We start from the raw sequence: 23,389 nt of genomic DNA, 5'->3' as shown, positions 1-23,389 counted from the left end.
AACATTCTTAAACCATACTTAAACCATACATAAACAAGTTGTCAGCCTCCACTAAAGCATATGCTACAGGATATTGGTACTGTCTCCTAAGCCAAGATCATCTTTGAGTAATTCCAAAAACCATTCCCAAGATTTAAAAGTTTCAGCCTCCACTAAAGCATATGCTACAGGATATATACCATTGTTGCCATCAACACCAACTGCAGTAAGAATCTGTCCTGGAAATGGACCTTTCATAAAACATCCATCTAGTCCCAATATTTCTCTACCACACATCTTGAACCCTCTCATAATAGAAGCAAAACAAACATAACATCTCTTGAATTGTCTAGTAGGAAGACTAGGGTTAGCACAGGGTTCACAATCTATTATAATTGTGCTACCTGGATTTGCCCTCAACAGTGCTTCACAATAAGACCTTAGGATACCATACTGCTCTCTATAATCTCCAATGATCCTTGTTGTAGCAATTCTTTTAGCCCTAAACACTTTCTGGATTGAAACATTCAACTGATGGTTCTTCACAAGCATATCCTGTATGGCTGGCAAAGGCATGTCAGGGTTTGACTCGATCATGGGTTGGATCTCCTTAGCTATCTGAGACATGGTGTACAGGCCCACTTCTCTTGTTTGGAGGCAATGATGTTGTGAGGTAATGGTTTTCACACACCAAGATTCCTTTTCAGTTCTCCTGGAGATCTGAACCGCCCAAGGACAAGTGGGCTTCAAGTGCCTTTTATCTTGTTTTAACCCTACCCCTCTAAATTTACTATTCTGCCCCTCAGTAGAACCCAAAGTAGGATTAGTCCCAAGACAAATAACTCTGAACCTCAACTTATCATTTTTTAATATGTAAATCTGCCTTCTACTCTTAACAGCATATGTCTTAACCATGTCATTCAATTGTTTTTTATCTGGTATTAATTGACCAATTGAAAATGGGAGGTATGAGTCACTAACATTACCTGTAATTTTTCTTTTCTTCCTTACCTTCTTGGCAACCTTCTCCAGCAGTGTACAGTTATCATCTTTATCACTAAAATCCTCATGATCACAAGTTATATCTTCCTGCCTAAGTTCTTCTACAGTATTCTCATTTCTAGCATCCCTAATTGTCTCATTGACTTCATCAGGATCAAAGTCAACACATGCCTTGAACTGACTCATATCTACTTCATAATCAAACACTGGATTATCTGGTTCCTGACCAAATGTGTAATCTGGATCTTCTTCATCACTGTTCTCTTTATCACTACTTTCTGACTCACCCTCAGAAACTGCCTCGCTACTTTCTGACTCATCCTCAACCACATTATCTTCACCCACATTATCTAGTAAAGCCAAGCTCATTACAGTTGAATCCTTGATTCTAGATTCTCCTATTTCAACATACAAATCTACTAACTTGCATCCTTTTCTAAGTTGGTCATACACATAATCTAACTCATCATCATCAGTAAAGTGTCTAAGACCAAAATCCAAACAGACATTAGGATCCTTAACAAAAAAATTGAACACATCATCTACAGAGTAACCTATATCTTTCAGCATTTCACGAAGAACATCAACACTAAACTTATCAAACTCAACCCAGTCAATGTAACTAACCTTACCGTTGACATACTCCCTTCCTGGATAATCAGTAAACTCACCTCCATGGTTAATCTTTACAGAAAATACTCTAGGTTCATCCCCTGTTAACACAAATGATCAAACCATCAGATGATATTTAACTTACCGAAAACAAACTATACCCTGAGGAAGAAGACACAATCAACTTACCATATATATCTTCAGGATCGTAGTATTCACCTTGAGGACGAAGACGCCATGTGAAGTCCATCGCTTTTGGTTTCTCTGTCGCACACTCAACTGTCTTCTTGTTTTGGCGGGAGTGAATTAGGGCTTTAATAGTTAATTTGGGGTTTTTAGAAGGGAAATAGAGCAAAAGGACGGTCTTACCCCTAGCCCAAACGGTCAAACAGACGGAATCTTGACAGAAGGACTCAAGGTGTTATGAATTTATAAAGTCAGGGGCTCAAAAAACCAAAAATTTAATTTAGGGGCTCAAGTTGATGTATGGGACATACCACAGGGACGCAAATTGCATTTTTCAAAAATATCAATTGTGGTGATTGATGTAGATTTGTAATTATGTAATGTGGTGTTGATTGGCTGTCCTGTTTTGGGGCGATCATGGTTTCTACTTTCTAATGAAGTATACTTAGAAAAATACTTATAATACTTAATTACTTTTGTTTAATAATTCTACGCTATTTATTTTTATTTCTTACATCAAGACACTACTGACTACACTTGTTCTTATTATTTTTTCATGTAACCTGTTATACTCTATTTTTATATGTTCAGTCAACTTATTATACTTATATACAAGTATAGTCTTTCTAGTTTTTAGAGTTAATTACACAAATGGGTCCCGTAGTTTATACTTAATTTCGTCTTTGGGTACTAATTTTATTTTTTAACAGGTTTAGGTTCTATGTTTTCAATTTTGTAACACCTTTGGGTACTAACACCAAAATAAGTTAATTAATGACTAAAATGCCCTTGCATTTTTTTAAGTTTATCAATGTAACACATTTGGGTAGTAACACCTAATTTTATTTAAGTTTAAATCAATTTTACAAAATCTATTTATTTTTTCTATTTTCATCTTTTTATTATATCTCTTAATTAACATAAACTCTATTTATTTTTTTTATTTTCATATTTTTATTAAATTTCTTATTTAACATAAAATCTATTTGTTACACCAGTATTTTTCTTAAATAGATTTTTTAAATAAAATCTACTAGCTATATAGTTTTATGTAAATTAAATTTCTTACTCGTTTTAAATAATGTAAACCTTACTCGTTTTCAATTTTGGATTGAAATAATTGATAATAATAAATATCTTTCATGTAAAAAAAACAATATAGCTAGGTATTTTAGATAAAACTATATAGCTAGGTATTTTAGATAAAACTAAAAAAATTTAAGCCTTTTTTTAACTCGTTTTTTGTAAAAAGGATATTTAATTTACATAAAACTATATAGATAGTAGATACTGGTGCAACTAGTAGATTTTATGTAAATTAAATATCATTCGAAAATAGTAAAATGTAAATGAACAAAAAAACAAGTTAAAAATGGCTTAATTTTTTTATATGATAGATATTTATTATTATTATTATCAATTATATATATCCAAAATTGAAAACGAGTAAGGTTTACATTATTTAAAACTAGTAAGAAATTTAATTTAGATAAAACTATATAGCTAGTAGATTTTATTTAAAAAATCTATTTTAAAAAAATACTGGTGTAACAAGTAGATTTTATGTTAAATAAGAAATTTAATAAAAATATGAAAATAAAAAAATAAATAGACTTTATGTTAATTAAGAGATATAATAAAAAGATGAAAATAAAAAAAAATAAATAGATTTTGTAAAGTTGATTTAAACTTAAATAAAATTAGGTGTTAATACCCAAATGTGTTACATTGATAAACTTAAAAAAATGCAAGGGTATTTTAGTCATTAATTAACTAATTTTGGTGTTAGTACCCAAATGTGTTACGAAATTGAAATTTGAAGCCTGGCGTTTTAAAAATCATGCTAAATTGGAGGCAAAGCTGGGCGTTTTAATATGGATGGGTCAAATGCATGTGCATGGGTCAAATGCATGGGCCAATGGGAGACTTCCAAGTGTAGTGCCATTTCTTTTTTTTTTTTTCTTTTTTCTATAAAAAAATAATTATTTATTGATTGGAAGGGGCATTATTGGATAATGCCCCACTACGCCACTTTTGCTATAATGCCCCAACGCTGACTAGGATGCCACGTGTCGGATAATGCCCCATGGTGAGAGCATTATGTTAGTTCACCACTACACATGGTCTGACCCATTTGTGTAATTAACTCTAGTTTTTATGTGTTTATGATACAATAGAAACAATGTAAAATAAATATCTCATATTTAATACGATAATAGTGTTTTTTCAAGACACTAAAAACTAGTTAAATTATATGTTGTTTTCTTGTCAATCTAGAAACATGTGAATTTTATCACACCTTAAATTATATGATTTTCTTCCTAAATTTATATAACACCTTTATATATCTACTAGGCTATCACCCGGGAACATCCCGGGTTAGGAAAATTTAGTTTTCAATAATAAAAGATACATAAATAACAGTTTGAACCTCTAAAGTATTCTCCTTCCCTTCTCCACCATAAATTTTTAGTTCGGTTTCACCATTGCCGCCCACGCTCCGACTCGAATACATTGATGATGACTAAGAACTTTCACCAACCTGCAAACACAAACATTATAAACTTGAACATTATTGGATCTGGAACTAAATAGGTATACAAATCGACCAAAGGTCAAGAAAAAGGCTAAATAAGTGAATTTTGATACAAACATCACCACCACGAGAGAGATAATGGTCGCCATAGCTTGATGAGTAAATATTGACACCATCACTACGTCTTTAAGAGTCTGCACCATATGACATGCCCTGTCGACTGCTATGAGCATGATGACCAAACATTAAACTCCTGCTGTCGCCATATCCTCCTGTGGTTCATCTTCCAAGTCTGCCAATTTTAAGCAAAAACAATAAACAATAAGTTTTTCCTAAAAGGCAGGCATAACAGGAAAAAAAATAAGTAGATAACTACTGTCATCTCTTTTATTTTGGCCAATAAAGAGAGATTCCATTCCACAAAGCCTCCTTCAGGAAGAAGCTATAAGGAGGCAAAGAATACAACAAACAAAACAAATGGAAACAAAAAACTACAGCCAAAAGATACACCCACCAACATCCCTACACACTACCAGGTCTTCAAAATTACTCCACTTCTCTAGCGTCAGCCCGTTTTTCTTGCCTCTTTTTGCACCCCAACAGTACGATCCGATATTCATCATTTCGACAACCATCTGCACCAAAGGATTATTGCCCCTGAATATTCTCTCGTTCCGACACAGCAAAATACGCCACATCGTCTTCATGAAAATAGCCTTTATAATATGCACACCGGAAAAGAAGATGATACGACGTCTCTCGCTTGTTACACAAGTGACACATACCATCCCCAAAATGCACTCCCTTGTTGTCGAGAGCCTCTGCATTTAGAACTGTAACTTAGTTACATATCTTGGTGGAAATGCCTTGAGGATTACCGAACTAACCGAATCAATGATGTACCGGTTAAAATCATCTTGTCACTTGTTGGAACACACAACAAACATGATCGAATTTAGGGTTTCTATAAAAAATGTTTGATCGATATAATCAAGATCGATATATACGTAGATCTAGTCACATGCCTTGCAATTTCCACCATACAAAAAAAGCAAAATGAGGTTCTGTGCCAAAACCAAATAAATGTAGCTCTAATCTACTGCCACATGCCCCAATTTATTTTCATTTATTATATATAATAGATAATAGATAGTATGTTACCCACCGCGGGTTACGACAATGTTGAAATATACAATAATTCGAATAAAACGTACAATATACCGCAAATAAAACCAAGTCAAAACTTCATAAAATAAAATCCTCAATAAGACTAAGTTGATAAAATATTCAATCTAACCAGTAGGTGGCCCTTTTTTTTAATTATAAAAAAGGAAAACATATAGGTCAATGTAAAGAAGTCATGAACACATCAGATTCAAGAAACATATGCAAGAAATTGGTAAATGAAAATATGTATTAACCTGATGATCAAGATAATCTACCAATGAGCAAATCCTCAACAGAGGCACGATAACTTTGACCACTATTAGGTGAAATATAAAATAATCTCAAATAAAAGGTACAGTTATATGATTACATTACCTGTGACTCACAGTTTCTTTTTCATCAGGTTAAACCCACTCAAATTGGTGCATGTTCTTTGTTGGGACAAGAATTGATGTTGGTTTTGATAATATTTTAACTTGGCGAGCAACATGGCAAGTCGCCAATGCTTGATCATCGGTGTTTATGACCTGAAAACAAAATCGTTGTCTTTATAAGAAACACCATAAAAGAGTCCAATTGCTTATGTATTCAAAACCTAATGAAAAATCGTTGTCTTTACACATCACTAATAACTATAATCAAGTGCAAACATTTAACACAAAACCTAATGAAAAAACTTACCTGAAATCGTTGCTTATTAGAGGCGTACACAAAAGCTAAAGTGCAAAATCGCTGACGCCATGGCCTTTCAAAATCACCACCCCCTTCCTTTGCGCCCCTGTGATGGGCGTAGCCTGAGATCATCAAGCGATTTTTGAATGCTCACACCTACAAAAAAAGATCTAAAAAAGAATAAGAACATGCACAAAGATATTCATTAGCACCGATAACTTACTACAGAAAACCAACAATTTCCTAAACAGTTACAAAATCAAAAAGTAGAGCACTTTGAAATACTTGATAAATAGAGAATAACTATTTTATTTGATAATTATTATAAAAAACCTATAAATTTGTGAGTAAAAAGAGGACACTTCAGCAGACCAATTCGACCCTTTGACCCATACCCAACCTTGTCCAACCCAACCGTTTTAACCCATACCTGATCCGACCCGTTTTGACCATCACCTAGTTGTTTCACTTATTTTACCCGGATCCCAAAGTAAATGGTGAAAAGTATATGAATTCGTAACAAAATGCAGATCACACACGCCGATTGTGCATATAAATTGCAAACCTTTACCAGCTAAGTACAATTTGACTTTTTTCAAGCTAAATGCAAATTGTTAAGTCTGATATACCCAAGATTTGACCTCTTTGGAAAATTCGACTTTTTACCAGCCAAGTACAAATGTAGCATGCAAACTGATTGCTTACAAAATGGTTGTTTCTATCATCTCACAAGCAGATTTTAACATGGGATTTTCCTTAGCAATATGCAACCCGAGTGTTTAGATAATGGTAGTTTATAGCCTCCCCCAAACAGATATGAAGCTGCAAAATGAAAGCTTCCATATAAAGTGTATGTTATCTTAAGAATAAAATGATTTAAAAGTTGAACTGTTTCCAATAGATTCGAGGTTGTCGATCATTGCTTTTTGATCTTTTAAAATTTGACGTATTATACCAGAACAATTTAACTTATGACACAACATATTTTTCAAAATTTTAAAAATCAAACATATTAAAATGCTCACCCGGTCAAGGCACGACCCGTTAAGCGAAATGTGTTCATGGCTTCAGCCCAAAACTGACCAGAATGGCAGCTATATGTCACCATTCACGGCTATGAATCAGCCACCGATCACCACCCGATTCAGCCACCGCACAACCGTAGCCACACGCTACCACTAAATGCTAAAGTTTTTTGGCTGACGAAAACCCCGATATGTTTAAAGGTCAGCTTCGCTCGAGAAATATGCAATAACAACTAACTGTGGATCATTCGGGCCAATATGGATTCAGGTTGAAAACGGGTCACAACACCTTTTGTAAATCACTGTCGTTGATGCTATGTTACTGTTATCAGTGGCTTCAAATAATCTGTTGGCGATGAAGGTTGCGAAACTTTGGTACGTGTGTCCCGACAACTAAAGTTGCAAGGTCGTTCAAACGTGTGGGAACTGTGGCATCATTGAAAACAATAGCTCCTTTAGCATAAGTCAAATTTGAAACTAAGTCGATGTCAACGCATTTTAAAAACGTATTGCCATGCGAGTCAGAAGACTAACCTGCACCAAGACGCTTGCCATGGTTCATCCTTTTTGAAAAAAAAAAAAAACCAACCCGTTTATGACTTGATTACAAACTACCAGCCCATTTACAACCTGCCAACCCATTTGACACATCTAAAGTAAACATCATATTACACTATTCAATGATATAATGAATATAATCATGTAATAATAGTAAAGTAAGATAACTTTGTGTTGGTCAATTATTTTGGACCATCACGGAAGTTGACTTTTGAAGTGGAAAATATTCTAACAATTATGAGCTTTATCTTCATTTTCTGAATTCACCGTTGGAATATTTTCAAGCCTTCTAAGCCATAAAGTTTGTAAGAAATATATAAATTAATATTAATAATGAAACAATATATGGTACCTCTGATGTCTGCTGGGTGAGTATCCAATAAATAATGTAACAAACACCATGAGAAGTGAAGAGGGTCATAACAATATGGCCTAGCAGGTCAAAACCCGACCCAAGCATTCGCATGTATAAGCATATCACTTCATATTCTTCCCTCTCTTTCTCCATTTACAAAGCATGATAGGCATGAAAATTAGTTTGTCTAACAAAAATCATAAACATAATAGTTAGTTCTTTATAAAATGAATAACTAATAGCGTATATAGTTAAGAATATAAGCCATTAAAAAATATAAAACTTAAAAAAACTAAAGAGAAGTATGCATTTACTATTGTATTACCCCCTCAGTCCCAAAAAAAATGTGCACCATCTATGTTTACATTCAAATGAATAGCTGCACGATGGGCTCTTAAAATCTGGTACAACATTATCAGTTGGATCACCATCTCCAACTCTGCCTTGTTATACGAAATAAGTGTATACAAAGACCCTTTTACTTTGTCTAACTAACTTTTGTAATTTGCCCATTAGGAATAAATATAACCTAAATTGATAAATTTATAGATAACTGGTCAAATAGCGTTTTATGACATAACTGTGCATACCCAAGAACTGAAGCTTTCAAGATCGGTAGACGCATATTCGTACATAAACCGAGAGGGATGTTGGATGGTAAAAGTACCTTATCTTCAGGGTGAACAACAATTGAGAATGGGCTATATCTTTGTGGTTCGTCATTTACATAGGCTTACTGAAAAAATCAATACAATATTTCTCCTTATCTTCCTCATCAGATACTTCTCCCCTTGCCAGCTTTTCATACAACTCGGCTTTCTTGTTGTAGATGGCAAATATAGTTTTTAATAAAGATAAACCTACAAGTATGAAGACCAAATATTAGTTTTTAATAATTAAACATCTATCATGAATGAAAAAGTCAAGAAGTGAAATCAAGAAAATTGTTGAAATAGGCACCTTACAGTCTTTATGAAAGATCCATCCATCACCAAGTTCCATCTCCATCATCTTAATAACCTCCTCAACCTGTTATGCCAAGTTCATTTAAAAGGGTTATCGATAACATTATTCCTGATATTATGCAAGCATTTCATCGTGTAACAAAAGTCTGGTGTACCTTTTTAATATGAGCAGGAGGAACATCATTCTGTACTAAAATAACACGCCCATTTTGTGACGAGTGTGTATCAAGCACGCTTTCATTACGCCAGCCCTTGAGCAAAATAACTTATGAATGATTAGTAGAGTGAAGACAGCATTCAAAATTCAAAAAGTAAAAATAGCCAATTTATTCATGTATTTAGTTTCAAAGTGGTGTGTCAATTCATAACACAACCAAAACACGACACGAATCCACGATAGTAATTTGGATTGGCTAATCTAACCCCTTTCAACCCGTCAAATAAATAAGTCATGTTGAGATTGTACTGAAATAAAACATGCCACCCGTTTATAATATGAATAAAAATTATTAACTTATAAGATCTATTCGTTGACCCATTTCGGGTAAAGGGGTGTTCAAAGTCCTTGTGAAGCCTCACCACAAACCAATTATCTCATCCCAAATCCCAACATGTGTGAACGCAAACGAACCCATATCACTTGCGGCGGTGTTGCCTCAATCACTTTACACCCCCCCCAACCCGAATTCCTCGTTACCCGTCTAACTCAACAGGTTACTGTTTTTTAGTGTGTCTGGACAATGGTCATAATTCCGGGTCACAAAATAAAAAATTTCAACTACTATCCGTCAAGAAAAGAGGATCCACAACAATGTACATGTCAAATAACATAATCATAGTAGTACTATAATGATGCTACAAATCAAATACCTTCAAGCCAATACCATGAGTATAACTCTTATGAAACTCTTTATGCAGCCTCCCATCATCTTCATCTCCAGGCACAAACTTCATCCCACAACTCTTACAATTTCTAAACATAAAATCAGACTGACCCAAATCCAGATGAAACTGTGCATACTTTCTTTTCTTATTCAAAACCCTTTTGCAATTCATAATCTTTTTCTCATCAATTCCATCATCATCATTCTTCCTGCACATTAAACTAACCTTCAGCAATTTCCATTAATATTTTAACTTCAAAATGATCCGAAACAAACTGTAATCACAGCTAAATCAACCGAATCAGTTCGAAATCAATCAAAAATCTCTGTCACAAATCAAAAATTCGTCTTAATCAATCCGAAACTCAAATCTTTTAACAGTATTCAAACAGAACTTTTGTATTAACTGTTTGACAAATCACTGAACAATATGATCACTAAAATGTCATTTTATCAGTTCAAAACCCTAATTTTAACCCGATATTAAAGAAACCAAATAAATCAAAGAATAAAAGATCTGGGAAACAAAAAATTACCTAGAATGTGTAGATTTACAAACATTCAGCCGGAAGTACCAGATATTAATGGTGGTGGTGATATGATTCAAATGAAAGAATAAAAAACATCGCTAGCAACTGAAATCTGAGTAGCCAAAAGGGTTTAATAAAAAGAACAACTTTTTCTCTGTAAAACCTCCGAATCGGAACTGGAAGATTTCATCACGTCCATTCCAAACACACAAATAATCTTCAAACAAAATCCAAACGGTATGAAGAACATATAAAAGATGAAAAATTAAAAATAAACCAAAAACTGTAGGTTAACCAAATGATTTCAAAATGACCTAAAACAATTATAAAATCATCAATAAAACTCACATCAATAAGCACTCGAACCTACACCGGAATATGATTAAGACGATTAATCGATTCGCTTCACAACCGAAAACACCACATTAACAGTCTTTACCAATCTTCCCATTCATCAAGATTTTCCAAAAAATCAATATATGAAGAATAATCGTACCTGAATGAAATGAGATTCATAAAATAGTTTGACAAGATTAGATTAACCAAAGCAACAACAGATATGAAGATGAAATTCTTACCAAACCACAAACCCTAGCTTCTCAAACCCCCCAAATTCCTTAAATCTCCACTGTTTCATGTTATAAAACCACAAAACAATCAGAATCAAACGATCAATCTTGTAAACACGTTCATCGAACATATTACACGAACAGATATTTCGAATTAACAGGTTGATGATGGAAGTCTGATGAAGAATCATGGACGAACGGCGTTCAAAATTGGTTAGGGTTGAGAGAATATGGTAGAAAGAATGAGAAGTTTCACAAATTAGGCTTTTTTAGTTACTTATATACCCGGGTCAATCCATGCGGGTTTGGACACATAAAATGGATCCCGTGTAACAATTAGACAATTCCCTAATTTTCCCGCCAAAAATCTAGTGTGGTTGCACCACAACGCGACACGTGTCCCAAACCTTATTTGTTTATTATATATATAGATCAATCTCACATCCATGATAAGTGGGAATCTAAGGTTATTAAAATCTCCTCATCTTATATGCTGACTTGGGACAAATGAATGTATAATTTGAACATAAACCTTGTTATTAAGGAACATTGCTACCATATAAAGCTGTATTTGTTTTAACACCTTAAAGAATTCTAAAACACAATTGTTATTATATAAATTTATTTTAAAATATTTAGAATATAATCATAATAATATAAGTGTTATGTCTTTGGGTTATACAGTTATGATAATTGATATATCAAAACAACAATACTTAATATACTTTAAAGTAGGTAGATATATCTTTGGTATGTTTTGGTCAAGGTTATTATAATGAGACGTGAATGGCAAAATTGAATTGAAGACAAACTTAGTTATTAGTAGGTAGATTAGCCCATATGATAAAGGTTGGTGTCTAAGGTTCAATTCTGGAGAAGGGTTTATTTAATTAATTAGCCTAATTTATGGTAGAAGTAAGCTTTGTTATTTAAAAATAAAAATAAAAATAAAAAGTTGGTTAAAAATAGAACAAAAAATATAACGTATTGGTCAAGAAAATAAAACACAAAAGAAGTACAATAGATGGGTTAAAATATAAAAAAGTAAATAGACTAATATAATAGAGTAAACTCTTTCTGAGTTTTGGTAATTTTTAACACTTTAATTTAAAGCTAAAGCGTTTTGAATCCGACTTCAATTTTGTTGTTATTTTTATCCAAAATTAAAATCTGGACAGATTTTTCAGTTAATATCCAGTTTTTTTTTAATTCTTTTTTCTTACTATTAATGAAGGGCAAAATGGTTTTTTAACGTTTTATTATAATAAATTAAAAAAAAATTGCTCATCATTAAACAAGAGGAAAAAGACAAAAAATGGATGTTAACTAAAAAATCTGACTATATTTTGCTTTTAGATGAAAATGACAACAAAATTGAAACTACAGGAACCAGATTCAAATGTTTGAGTTTTGTATTAAAGTGGCCAAGCCTGAGGGCCATTTTGGCAGTTTACTCAATATAAGTTGAAACTACATCTATGTTCAATAATTTTTAGAGTAAACTTTCAAAATGGTCCCTAAAGTTTGGTCACTTTATTAAAAACTCAAACCTTTTGAATCTGAGTCTCTGTGGTTTTAATTTTGTTGCCATTTCCATTCAAAAGCAAATTCTTGTCAGATTTTTCAGTTAATATCCAGTTTTTTTTAATCTTTTTCTCGCTTTTAATAAAGGGCAAAATAGTCAGACTTTTTTAATTTGTTATAATAAAACGTTAAAAGACCATTTTGCCCAAAAAGAGAAAAAAGCTGGATGTTAACTGAAAAATTAACCAAATGTTGATTTTAGATGAAAATGACAACAAAATTGAAACCACAAGATCCCAGATTTAAAAGATTTGAGTTTTGGACTAAAGTTTCAAAAGTGACCAACCCTCATGCACCATTTTGGCAGTTTACTCTAAATTTTATTAAAACTACACTGGTAAATGTTTTTTTTTTTTCTTAAGAACCACCTATTCGGTTGTCAACTTATGTGTTGATCCCGGTTCACCACAAGGGAGGCCAATGAGAAGGGTTTAAGACAGGCTTATGTCACGGAGTTATTTTCTTACTCTCGTGCGGCACTTAGATTTGATCTAAGTTAAGCCTTTTGGTTGTGTTGGGTTATGTTTACGTAGTGGAAGTCTTTTGTGAGAATCACAAGGACAAGTTTTGTAGTGTAATACTACAAGTAAGATGGTGTTTTGATTACTTGCACAAAGTTACAAGTACAAGTGTTTACAAGAAGTTGGTTATGAATGAGTTATGAGAGGTTATGTGGGGTTGGTGCAAATGATGCCTAACACTCCTATTTATACTACTTGGACATGATCTAGATAGTTCCAAATCTAGATCATTCCTTTACAAATATCTAGCCTTAATACCTAGATATTTCCTACATAAATATCATGATATTTGTTGGAATTCTAGAATGTTCTTTGGCTGATTTTTATGGCAGTATTATGTAGCCCATTCTAGACTGTTCCGAGCACTTTGAAGACTGATCTAGGACCTTCTAAGGGTGCCAAAACGTTCCAGAATCTTCTAGGCTGTTTCGGAGACTTCCAGGCAATCCTGGACGCTTCCTTAGTGTTTCGGAAACTTCCGAAATGCTGAAATTTTGCGGGGCGTGACATCCTCCCCCACCTAAATTCGCAACGTCCTCGTTGCGATTTCGGGTTACGCCTCGTTGTGATGATCCCAAAACCATCTTCGTTCCTTGGCAAAAGAGAAGCACGAGCGGTTGACGACTTCGTATGGGAGATGGAACAATACTTGGGTGGAGTGCAAATCAAGGACGATGCCACCAAAATCAAGACGGCCAGCATGTACCTAAAAGACACGGCAGCACTATGGTGGAGACGTCGATACACGGACATCACCAAAGGTACGTGCACTATTAAAACTTGGGCTGAATTTGTCCAAGAACTAAAGAAACAATTTTACCCGGTCAATGCTGAGCACGAAGCTAAGAGCAAACTGAGAAAGCTCAAGCATACCGGAACTCTCAAGGACTATGTAAAAGAATTCACAACACTTGTCCTTGAAATCCCCGATATGTCGGAAAAGGATTCCCTTTTCTACTTCCTCGACGGGTTATAATATTGGGCTAGAACAAAATTGGACCGTCGCAATGTTCAAGATTTAGCTACTGCCATCGCCGTAGCTGAAGGCTTGATCGATCTTAAAGAAAAACGTCCTAATAAACCCGTAGTCGAAGAACCTGATGACGACATATTTGGGGGAGCAAAACCAAGTTACACCCGGAGGATTGAAGGACCAAAACCCTCACGAAACAATAACCAACTCGCAAGGAGAGGATGCTTCATTTGCGAGGGGCCACACGATGCACGTGATTGCCCAAAGAAATCTAAGTTAACGGCCCTTATGAGGACCGAAGATGATGAAGCCGAAGGTAGCGGGGAGGCTCGTCTAGGGGCGATGCAACTCCAAGTCCTTAATGCTTTAAGGACACAACAAACAAAGCCGCTAAGAATAACCCATGACCGCTCGAGTAAGACCAAGGAAAATTCCACAAATGAGGACCCAAAAGGCCTTCGATTCATAACACTCGAGATTAACGGGCAACACACAAAAGCCTTAGTTGATACCGGAGCCAGTCACAATTTCATTACTAGGAATGAGGCCAAAAGACTTGGTTTACGGATCAGCACGCAAAAGGGACTAATGATGAAGGTTGTTGGCGGAGACCCTAAAGTAATCGAAGGAGTCACCTATAACGCTAAGGCCAAGGTCGGGACATGGAATGGCAAGGTCACATTCTCGGTCGTTCCCATGGACGACTACAAGATCGTGCTCGGGATGGCATTCTTCCGGAGATCCAACGCCATTCCAGCACCCTTTCTCAACACCATGTACATCATTAAGGGCAAAGAAGTTCACACGACACCCTTGGAGACGAATACAAGGTACCAACGCAAAGCATTATCCGCCATGCGGATCGTGAGAACAAGGTATCAACCACGTAAGTGACACGACGAGGGCGTCGTGAATTTAGGTGGGGGAGAATGTCACGATCCGCCTAAATACAGAATTTTTTTCGCGAGTTCCGGAAGATTCCGGAACACTAAAGAAGCATCTAGGGCTGCCCGGAAGTTTCCGGAACAGCCTACAAGTTGCTGGAACATCTTGGCACCATCGGAAGACTCTAGATCAGCCAAGAATTCTCTAGAAACACCTTGAAAACACTTGATATTTTGCAAGAAGGCTCTAGAAATCAACTTATAAATATCCAAGATATTATGAGTAGAATTATCTAGATGGAATTCTCTAGAACTAGAAAGGACTAGTATAAATAGGATGACGGGGTCTCATTTGGAGATCACCCAACATCATAGCAAGTTTACATACTTGTACTTGTAACCCACTCTTGTAAACTCTCTTGTAATCAATACTAAGTTGTTTATTTGAAAGCAACACTTGTAATCATCACTTGATCTCTACAAAACCTTATCATCGTTGGGCACAAAAGCTTAACTTAGATCAAATCTAAGTCGCTACACGTGAGTCAAAAGTTACTCCGTGACACTTAGGTATCTTAATGTATATTCAGTTATCAAAGCTTGTCCTAATTTGTCGGGTTTTCTTCGTGTAATTACTCATCAGGTATCAACTGTATCTGTGGATTTTGAATAAACTCGTCAGTTCCTTAAAATCGGCCATCAGGTATACTTGACTTAAAATTCGTCAGCTATATATCAGGTAATAATTCATTAATTACATTTGGCATAATCACTATAAAATATATCAAATGACTATAGTATATAGGCTTAGGTTCCGGTAAAATGGACATATTTTGTGAGAAGTGTGAGAAGACCATGGAATTGACATGTAAGCACCATGTTTTGAACTTAGGCATGATGTTTTGGTTTTTCTTTTTCTTTTTCTTTTTGTAAGAAAAACACCAAACATAACAATTTAAAACACAATACAATTAATATTAGGCTTAGATTTTAAAACAGAAACCCATGACATTATAGTCTAGTGGTATCTTAGGGGTGTGATAAGACTTGTGACCATTAGGTCATGGGTTCGATTCCCACAAAGGGGGTTTTCTCAGATTTATTGGGTTTCCTCCTGAATTGGTATATAGGCATTATTGCCTAGTGGAGATGGATATGATCGGGTGATTCTGCTGGTGGCACGATGATACTCCAGTGGTCCGTCAGTGATCCAAATTTGCCGTTAAAAAAAAAAAGCCATTCAAAAAAAAAAAGATTTTAAAACAGAATGCATAGAACGTTAAATGGTGTTTTTAAGTGTTAAAAGATAATGTTTTAATTATCTTTTAAATTTTATCCGGTATCCAGATTTTATTGTAATCACTACTCACCACTTTCGTTGTTCGTAATTAAAATCTGTTGGTTCAAACTTGTATCCTTGAATATACAGAAAAGTCATTACCTAGTATTAGACCCAGGGAAGTTTTATTATAGTGATGACAAGTGAATGTCTGACTGACTTCTGAACCATCAATGTCATACATCCTGGCACGCTGACAGTAACCTCCGCTATCTTCGCACCTTTTGCACTCTTCCGCATGATCTCCTTCATACAGAGGAAGTAGCATGTTAGAAAACTAACAAATAAAATAACCTACCAAATATATTGAATCACATGTACCACCTTGACCCCCAAAGCAACCATCTATTAAATAAGGGTTTCCATCTGATGACCACTGATCATAGCATCGCCAAGCTTCCATTGTAGAACCATTAATCATATCCATTATATCTCTTTGTGGAGGCTGGTTGTAACAACAAGTTACTTGATCGGAGGCTGTAAGAGTCCACTTAAGTGCTATCGGAATAACAGAGCTATTCTTGAAAAAAAGTGGGTCAGAAAACATTGCTTTTTCATACAAAGTTTCATCCTCTACCAAGAAGGCAGACCTACAAGCACCATCTCCCCCATCCAAGCCAGTGATGTTGATGCTGAACGACTTGAGAGAATTAGGAATTGGGGTTTGGCAACAACCGCTTCCAAAGCAAGTGTTTCTATCACTATGTGTAACACTGCGACAAGTCGTTGAGCATGCTGTGAGCACACTCCCATTATCCATATATATGCATAGCAGCAGTACCACATCCCTCAAAAACAAATTTATTGTGTAATTCGGAAAACCAGAATGGGCTACTTCTAAGATCGAGGCCTCTAATCTCACCTGTGTTTTGGCAATAAGAGATCTTTTGCATACTGACATTGAGTATTTGACTTTCCAGATTGACACCCAAGACTTCGAGGTGGTTGAGTGCGCGTAGATGTGGCTTGGAGGAGTTGCAATCAATGATGTACCATGGGTTGATGGAACAGTTCGCACCGATTCCAAAAGGGTATGGAATCCTTATGTTCCCGCACATCTGCTTGCACCCTGGCTTGGCATAATTTGGATTTGCTACTGAAAAGGAAATGAGTAAATATGGTAAGCTTGAGATAACTTCATATCCGTAAAGAACAACTTTTATACCAAAAAAAAAGAAAGGGTTACTTATGCATGTAAGGCTAAGGGTACGAGGGTTATGGTTGGGACATCATTCGTCACGTAGGAATATGAATGGAAGGTTGTACCACCCTCTTCTCTAATCAGTTTGCATGGATTAAACAATGACAACCATAGTCATCCTTTCCATTTTTCAACTAATAATTTTCTTTTTCTTTAGACAAAGATAAATTCAAATAAATAAGGGGACAGTGGTTTGTGTCATGATCACACCCTTAGGGGAATGGTTTTGGATTGTGTATTTAAAGGTGTGTGACATGACACTGACGTGGAGGGTCATGGTGGTCATGAGGGTCATGACCACACCCTATAGCCTAATCGAGTATGATTCGTAGGGGAACCAATTTAGGCAAAAGTGTGTAAGGGTCATGGTTGTGACATGGTTCGTCACCTAGGAACATGAATGGAAGGCTACACCACCCCCTCGCTTGATCCACCATGGTTTGTATGGATTAGGCTATAGGGTGTGGTCATGACCCTCGTGACCACCATGATCCCCCATGTTAGTGTCATGTTACTCACCTCTAATCCACCATCCAAAACCAATACACTAAGGGTGTGGTCATGATCAAAACCACTATCCCCCTATTTGTTTTAATTTAGAGTAAATTACTTTTTGAGTCCCTATATTTTAGTGGTTTTAACTACTTGAATCCAAAATCAAAATGTTCCACAACTTGAGTCCCTAACCACTCATTTTATAACGTTTTGAGTCCAAATTTTAACACTTGTACTTTTGATTTTGGAGTCAAGTGGTTAAACCACTAAAACACAGGGACTCCAAATGTTTAAATGAGCAGTTAGGGACTCAGATCATTAAACTTTTTAATTTTGGTCTCAAATGGTTAAAACCACTAAAACACAGGGACTCAAAAAGTAATTTAATCTTTGTCTAAAGAAAAAGGAAATTATTTTTTGAAAAATGGAAAAGGAGGACCATGGTTGTCATGGTTTAATCCATGCAAACCATGGTGGATCATGCAAGGGGGGTGGTGTAGCCTTCCATTCATGTTCCTACGTGGCGAATCATGTCCCAATCATGACCCCCACACCCTTTAGCCTTAAACCATGGTTGTGACATGATTTGCCACCTAGGAACATGAATGGAAGGCTACACCATCTCCTCGCTTGATCCACCATGGTTTGCATGGATTAGGCTATAGGGTGTGGTCATGACCATCATGACTACCATGATCCTCCACGTCAGTGTCATGTCACTCACCTCTAATCCCCCATCCAAAACCAATACACTAAGTGTGTGGTCATGATCCAAACCACTATCCCCTTATTTGTTTTAATTTAGAGTAAATTACTTTTTGAGTCCCTGTGTTTTAGTGGTTTTAACTACTTGAATCCAAAATCAAAAGGTTCCACAGCTTGAGTCCCTAACCATTCATTTTATAACGTTTTGAGTCCAAATTTTAACACTTTGTACTTTTGATTTTGGAGTCAAGTGGTTAAAGCCACTAAAACAAAGGGACTCCAAATGTTTAAATGAGCAGTTAGGGACTCAGATCATTAAACTTTTTTAATTTTGGACTCAAATGGTTAAAACCACTAAAACACAAGGACTCAAAAAGTAATTTACTCTTTAATTTATCTTTGTCTAAAGAAAAAGGAAATTATTTATTGAAAAATGGAAAAGGAGGACCATGGTTGTCATGCAAGGGGGTGGTGTAGCCTTCCATTCATGTTCCTACGTGCCGAATCATGTCCTAATCATGACCCCACACCCTTTAGCCTTAAACCATTGAACCATGGTCCTCCTTTCCATTTTTAAAGAGATCAATATCGTTTTTTCTTTAGATAAAGATAAATTAAAATAAATAAGGGGCTAGTGGTTTGGGTAATGACCACACTTAGCGTAGTGGTTTTGGATGGTGGATTAGAGATGAGTGACATGACATTGACGTGGAGGGTCATGGTGATCATGAGGGTCATGACCACACCCTATGAAATAAACCAGAGACCAACGGTTCTACTTGAAATATTGTTTGCAACGAAGTACATGACATATTTATTATTCAATTAGGTTAGAAATACGTGTATTATACGAGTTGTATAAATGAAATATTAAATATTCGGTAATGAAAATTTAGAAATTATGAAATTATATTTTGAGATAAGATTTAACTGAATTAGGTATATGACAATCTGTAACGGTTAATGCTATGTAAGAGGCATTTTCTGACACATCAACATCATAACGTCATCTCAAAGTATGTGTAATTTTTAACGTCCTTTAATGCACTTTCAATCATTACTGTTTAGTTTTTTTCTCCAAATTTGGGTAAATCCAGTTTGGTGCTTTATAATAAAATTTAGAAACACAACTAAATATTTCATTATATAAATATGGTAGCCATTTACTTATTTGATAAAAGTAGTTTAATACAATTTATATAATTAACTTATAATTCATATATTTCTAATAAACTCTTTTTACTTGAAAAAAAATACAAAATAAATCATATTTCAGATTCTTTATGTTTATAAATTCAATTAAAATGTCATTTTCAAATTGTTTATCGTAAATTGCTTATTCTAATGTCAATTCGTTTGTGTATAGTAAATTGGTCATTATAAATTGGTATATTAGTTGTATTAGCAAATTAGTTTGAAAATTATACGAGAATACCAACCGTTCTTATTTATGATCGAAACCCCGCCGCGAAGCGTGAGGTTCCTTACTAGTTATAAAACACATATAGTAATTAATGTTTTGCTTTTAAAATTTCTAAATAGATTAAGCACATGTAAATGACAGGTACATTGTCATCACGTGTATGCTCGTAAAAGTTAATGGTTCAGCAGAAATATTTTGAGACTAAAGTATATTTATATTTGTAATCGATTATATTTTAGTAGTGTTTCTTTAATTTGTATTTATATTTAAATGTTGTAATAAGTAAATATTATATTACTTTTAATTATAATTATTATTCAACATACACAAAGAACATGGCAGGGAATAGTATCTCCCTGCCATTGGTTCAAATGGGCGGCCGACACTCTCTCATTGGACCAACCAGTTTATTATTTTTTACACACTTTAAAATTACGTTTTTGACCCGGAATAGTGTTTCCCTGCCATTGGGTCAAATGGGCGGCGAGCAATACACATTGAACCAACCAGTTTATTATTTTATATCCAATTTAAAATTACGTTTTTGCCCCCAGTTAAAAAATACGGTTTTGCCCCAACTTCAAAATACATTTATCCTTTTGCCCCGAGCTACAAAATACGATTTCGCACTCGGTAAAAAATTACGCTTTTACCCTCAGCCAAAATTACGTTTTCGCCCCAGCTCAAAATAAAATTTTGTTTTTCCCCTGGCTCAAAATTACGATTATACACGAGTTTATTATTTTATACCCACTTTAAAATTACGGTTTTGTCCCCAGTTTAAAATAAACAAATACGGTTTTCCACTTGGTTCAAAGTTACGATATCACCCTTAATTCAAAATTAGGTTTTTAGCCTAGTGCAAAATAAAAATATGGTTTTTCTCTAGCTAAAAATTACAAATTTACCCTCGGGAAAAAAAATTTGATTTTCCCAAGGTAAAAGTAAAAATATGACTTTGCCCCCCAGCTAAAAATCATGTCAATGAGCTGCCTAACACTCGCTCATTAGTCCTTACAAATTTTTGTTTTGCCCTGAGCTCAAAATTACGACCTTCTCGTCGTTTTACGTTTTCTTTTTAGCAAAACTATAGTACTGTTTTTTTAATTGGTTGAGAATCATTCGGGCATCGCCCCACAACGCGGGCGGGGCATCACCTTGTTAATATACATATGACAAAAAATATTGTTTTTTTATTAATATTATTATTAGCAGTGTTATTTGTATTATTATGTTATAATTATAATTGCTTTCAATAATATCTTTTTATTTTAATTATTATTTGTATAAATATAAATAGGTAGAAGAGATTAAACTAAATAATTAGATTTAGATTACATACCATACTCTTTCTTGCACCCATCTATTAAATAAGGGTTGAGTGACCGTTCATAGTAGCTGTTACATCTCCAAGTATATACTGGATTACCATTAAACATATCCACTTGGCGTCTTTCGCGTCTTTCGCTACTCTCTGTGTCGTCGGAATTACAACAAGTTACTTGATCGGAATCTGTTAGCGTCCACAAAAGTGATATAGGAATAAAAGAGGCACTCCTCCGGACAATAAGTGAGTCAGAAAGCCTTCCTTGGTCATATGAAGTTTTATCAACCAAGAAGGCAGACCCACAACCTCCTTCTTCTTCTTCCAAGCTGGTGATGTTAATGCTGTATGACTTGAGATAATGAGGAATTGCAGTTTGGCAACAACCGTTACCAAAACATTTTTTTCTATCGCTATCTGAAACATTCAAAGAAGCCGTTGAACACCCTGTGACCATACTCCCACCATCCATCATCATAACAGCAACACCATACCCCTCAAAAACAAACTTATTGTGTGATTTGGAAAACCAGAAGGGGCTCCCACCAAGATCGATGCTCATCGTGTGACTGCTATTCCTAACTGGATTTTGGCAATAGGAGATCATCGTCGGTGTATTAACAGTGACCGTTTGATATTCCAAGTCTACCTGCAAGACTTCGAGTTGCTTGAGTACAGATAGATATGGCGTTGAGTTTTTGCAATCAACCATGTACCATGGATTGATAGAACAACCGGTGCCAATTCCAAAAGGGTATGGAATGATCACATTCCCGCACATATCAATACACCCTGGTTTGGCATGCTTTGCAAGTGCAGGTGGTGTTGTTAGCGAAATGAAAAGGAGTAAAAGCAGGTAAGCTTGAAACAGCTTCATATTTATAAAGAAGATAGATTATAGAAGAAAATGTAAGTGGGTACGTATGTTTTTAATGTAGGGGTGTTTGTATTTATAACGATGGGTATGTGTAACTCGAGAGAAATAGAGTAGAGACCCACAAGTCAACGACTACGCGTGGAAAACATGGAAAAAAATAGAGTGAATTATTGGTTAGCAAGGGATGTAACATAATTATTGTCCTTAGGACACCCTGGGCGGTACTTTTTTTTTCCGTGTTACTTTTCTTCAACGCGCAAAGAATTGTAAAACACCACCGTCACCATCATTTATCACGCACCAATTTTTATAACGCGTGATTTTTTTTACGCATGATGTTTTATTGTTGTGAGAGAAATTGTTAGTTGGGGGAAAATTGTTGGTTGTGGTGGTGATTGATGGGCATTTCCATTAAAAAGGTTGTGAGTGATGAAACAATGGTTGATGACATGACAGAACTTGATTGAATGTTGTGAGTGATAAATGGATGGTGGTGAGTGAACCCTAATTTTTCACCTTTTTTTACAGATCTGGTAGAACAGAGAGAGAGAGAGAGAGAGAGAGAGAGAGAGCGACGACAGGTGGGTGGTGTAGCGGCAGGTGGGTCATGGTGGCGGTGGTGGTAGTGGCGGTAGGTGGGTTGTGGTGGTGGTAAGATTGTTAGAGAGAAAGATGGAAGGGTATGTTGTGTGATGGCTGCATATATAAGTATACACATAATTTCAAAGATAATTGTTTTATTTATTGTATTTAATGATTGTTTATTATAGCATTTAGGTCAAATGACGAAAATACCCTTTATGTGGGGTTCATTTGGTCAGATTTAACCATAAAAATTAACCATAAAAACTAACTGAGTTAGAGCTAAAGGACGTAACATGTAAGGGTTTGCAAACATCGAGTACGTTTTTTGTATTTTTTAAAGAAAAAACACACACTTTGCAATAAGTGACATACATAAAAAGACGAGTTTTGTAATTTACTCTAATATAAATCCAAAAGAAAAGTTAATAGTTCACGTCA

General features: G+C 35.1%; 2 protein-coding genes across 16 annotated transcripts; both read right to left on the bottom strand.

Annotated features, from left to right (window-relative positions):
* LOC118492577 lies at positions 1 to 2,576 on the bottom strand. The gene is made up of 2 exons (XM_035990775.1): positions 1,783 to 2,576; positions 1 to 1,694 (listed from the first exon to the last, which is right to left on the bottom strand). Exons 1-2 carry the CDS (start codon positions 1,841 to 1,843, stop codon positions 64 to 66), a joined length of 1,692 nt encoding a protein of 563 aa, XP_035846668.1. The 5' UTR covers positions 1,844 to 2,576; the 3' UTR covers positions 1 to 63.
* A 1,487-nt stretch (positions 2,577 to 4,063) lies between these two features.
* On the bottom strand, positions 4,064 to 22,422 carry LOC110940468 (wall-associated receptor kinase 4). 15 transcript variants are annotated; one of them, XR_004894573.1, is made up of 18 exons: positions 21,508 to 22,422; positions 16,666 to 17,437; positions 16,444 to 16,587; positions 11,050 to 11,099; positions 10,478 to 10,967; positions 9,928 to 10,150; positions 9,213 to 9,308; positions 9,053 to 9,121; positions 8,683 to 8,952; positions 8,090 to 8,279; positions 7,714 to 7,809; positions 7,180 to 7,605; positions 6,860 to 6,976; positions 6,164 to 6,324; positions 5,858 to 6,009; positions 4,830 to 5,136; positions 4,433 to 4,607; positions 4,064 to 4,321 (listed from the first exon to the last, which is right to left on the bottom strand). XR_004894573.1 is itself a non-coding variant. In XM_035990777.1 (5 exons), the coding sequence occupies exons 1-4, from the start codon at positions 11,229 to 11,231 to the stop codon at positions 9,248 to 9,250; spliced, it is 537 nt and encodes a 178-aa protein (XP_035846670.1). In that variant the 5' UTR covers positions 11,232 to 11,579; the 3' UTR covers positions 9,090 to 9,121; positions 9,213 to 9,247. The 15 variants fall into 15 exon arrangements, 2 of the variants coding, with proteins under 2 accessions (XP_035846670.1, XP_035846669.1); XR_004894574.1 differs by having other exon boundaries at positions 6,164 to 6,310; XR_004894572.1 differs by lacking the exon at positions 6,860 to 6,976 and having other exon boundaries at positions 6,164 to 6,310; positions 10,478 to 10,688; positions 10,820 to 10,967.
* Between the last annotated feature and the right edge of the window lie 967 nt (positions 22,423 to 23,389).

The sequence above is a fragment of the Helianthus annuus genome, chromosome 5 (genome assembly GCF_002127325.2).
Source record: "Helianthus annuus cultivar XRQ/B chromosome 5, HanXRQr2.0-SUNRISE, whole genome shotgun sequence".
In the NCBI taxonomy this organism is placed as follows: domain Eukaryota; kingdom Viridiplantae; phylum Streptophyta; class Magnoliopsida; order Asterales; family Asteraceae; genus Helianthus; species Helianthus annuus.
Note: the sequence above shows the minus strand (reverse complement) of the source record. Positions and strands in the feature narration are given on the sequence as shown.

Bases quoted from the DNA above. Each gene is read 5' to 3' on its own strand.
- LOC118492577 (XM_035990775.1), bottom strand. From the start codon at position 1,843: ATGGACTTCACATGGCGTCTTCGTCCTCAAGGTGAATACTACGATCCT. The intron at 1,695-1,782 runs GTAAGTTGATTG...TTGTGTTAACAG, and splicing joins CGATCCTGAAGATATATATG to GGGATGAACCTAGAGTATTT.
- LOC110940468 (XM_035990776.1), bottom strand. From the start codon at position 17,242: ATGTCAGTATGCAAAAGATCTCTTATTGCCAAAACACAGGTGAGATTA. The intron at 16,588-16,665 runs GTGGTACATGTG...CTCTGTATGAAG, and splicing joins TGGTTGCTTTGGGGGTCAAG to GAGATCATGCGGAAGAGTGC.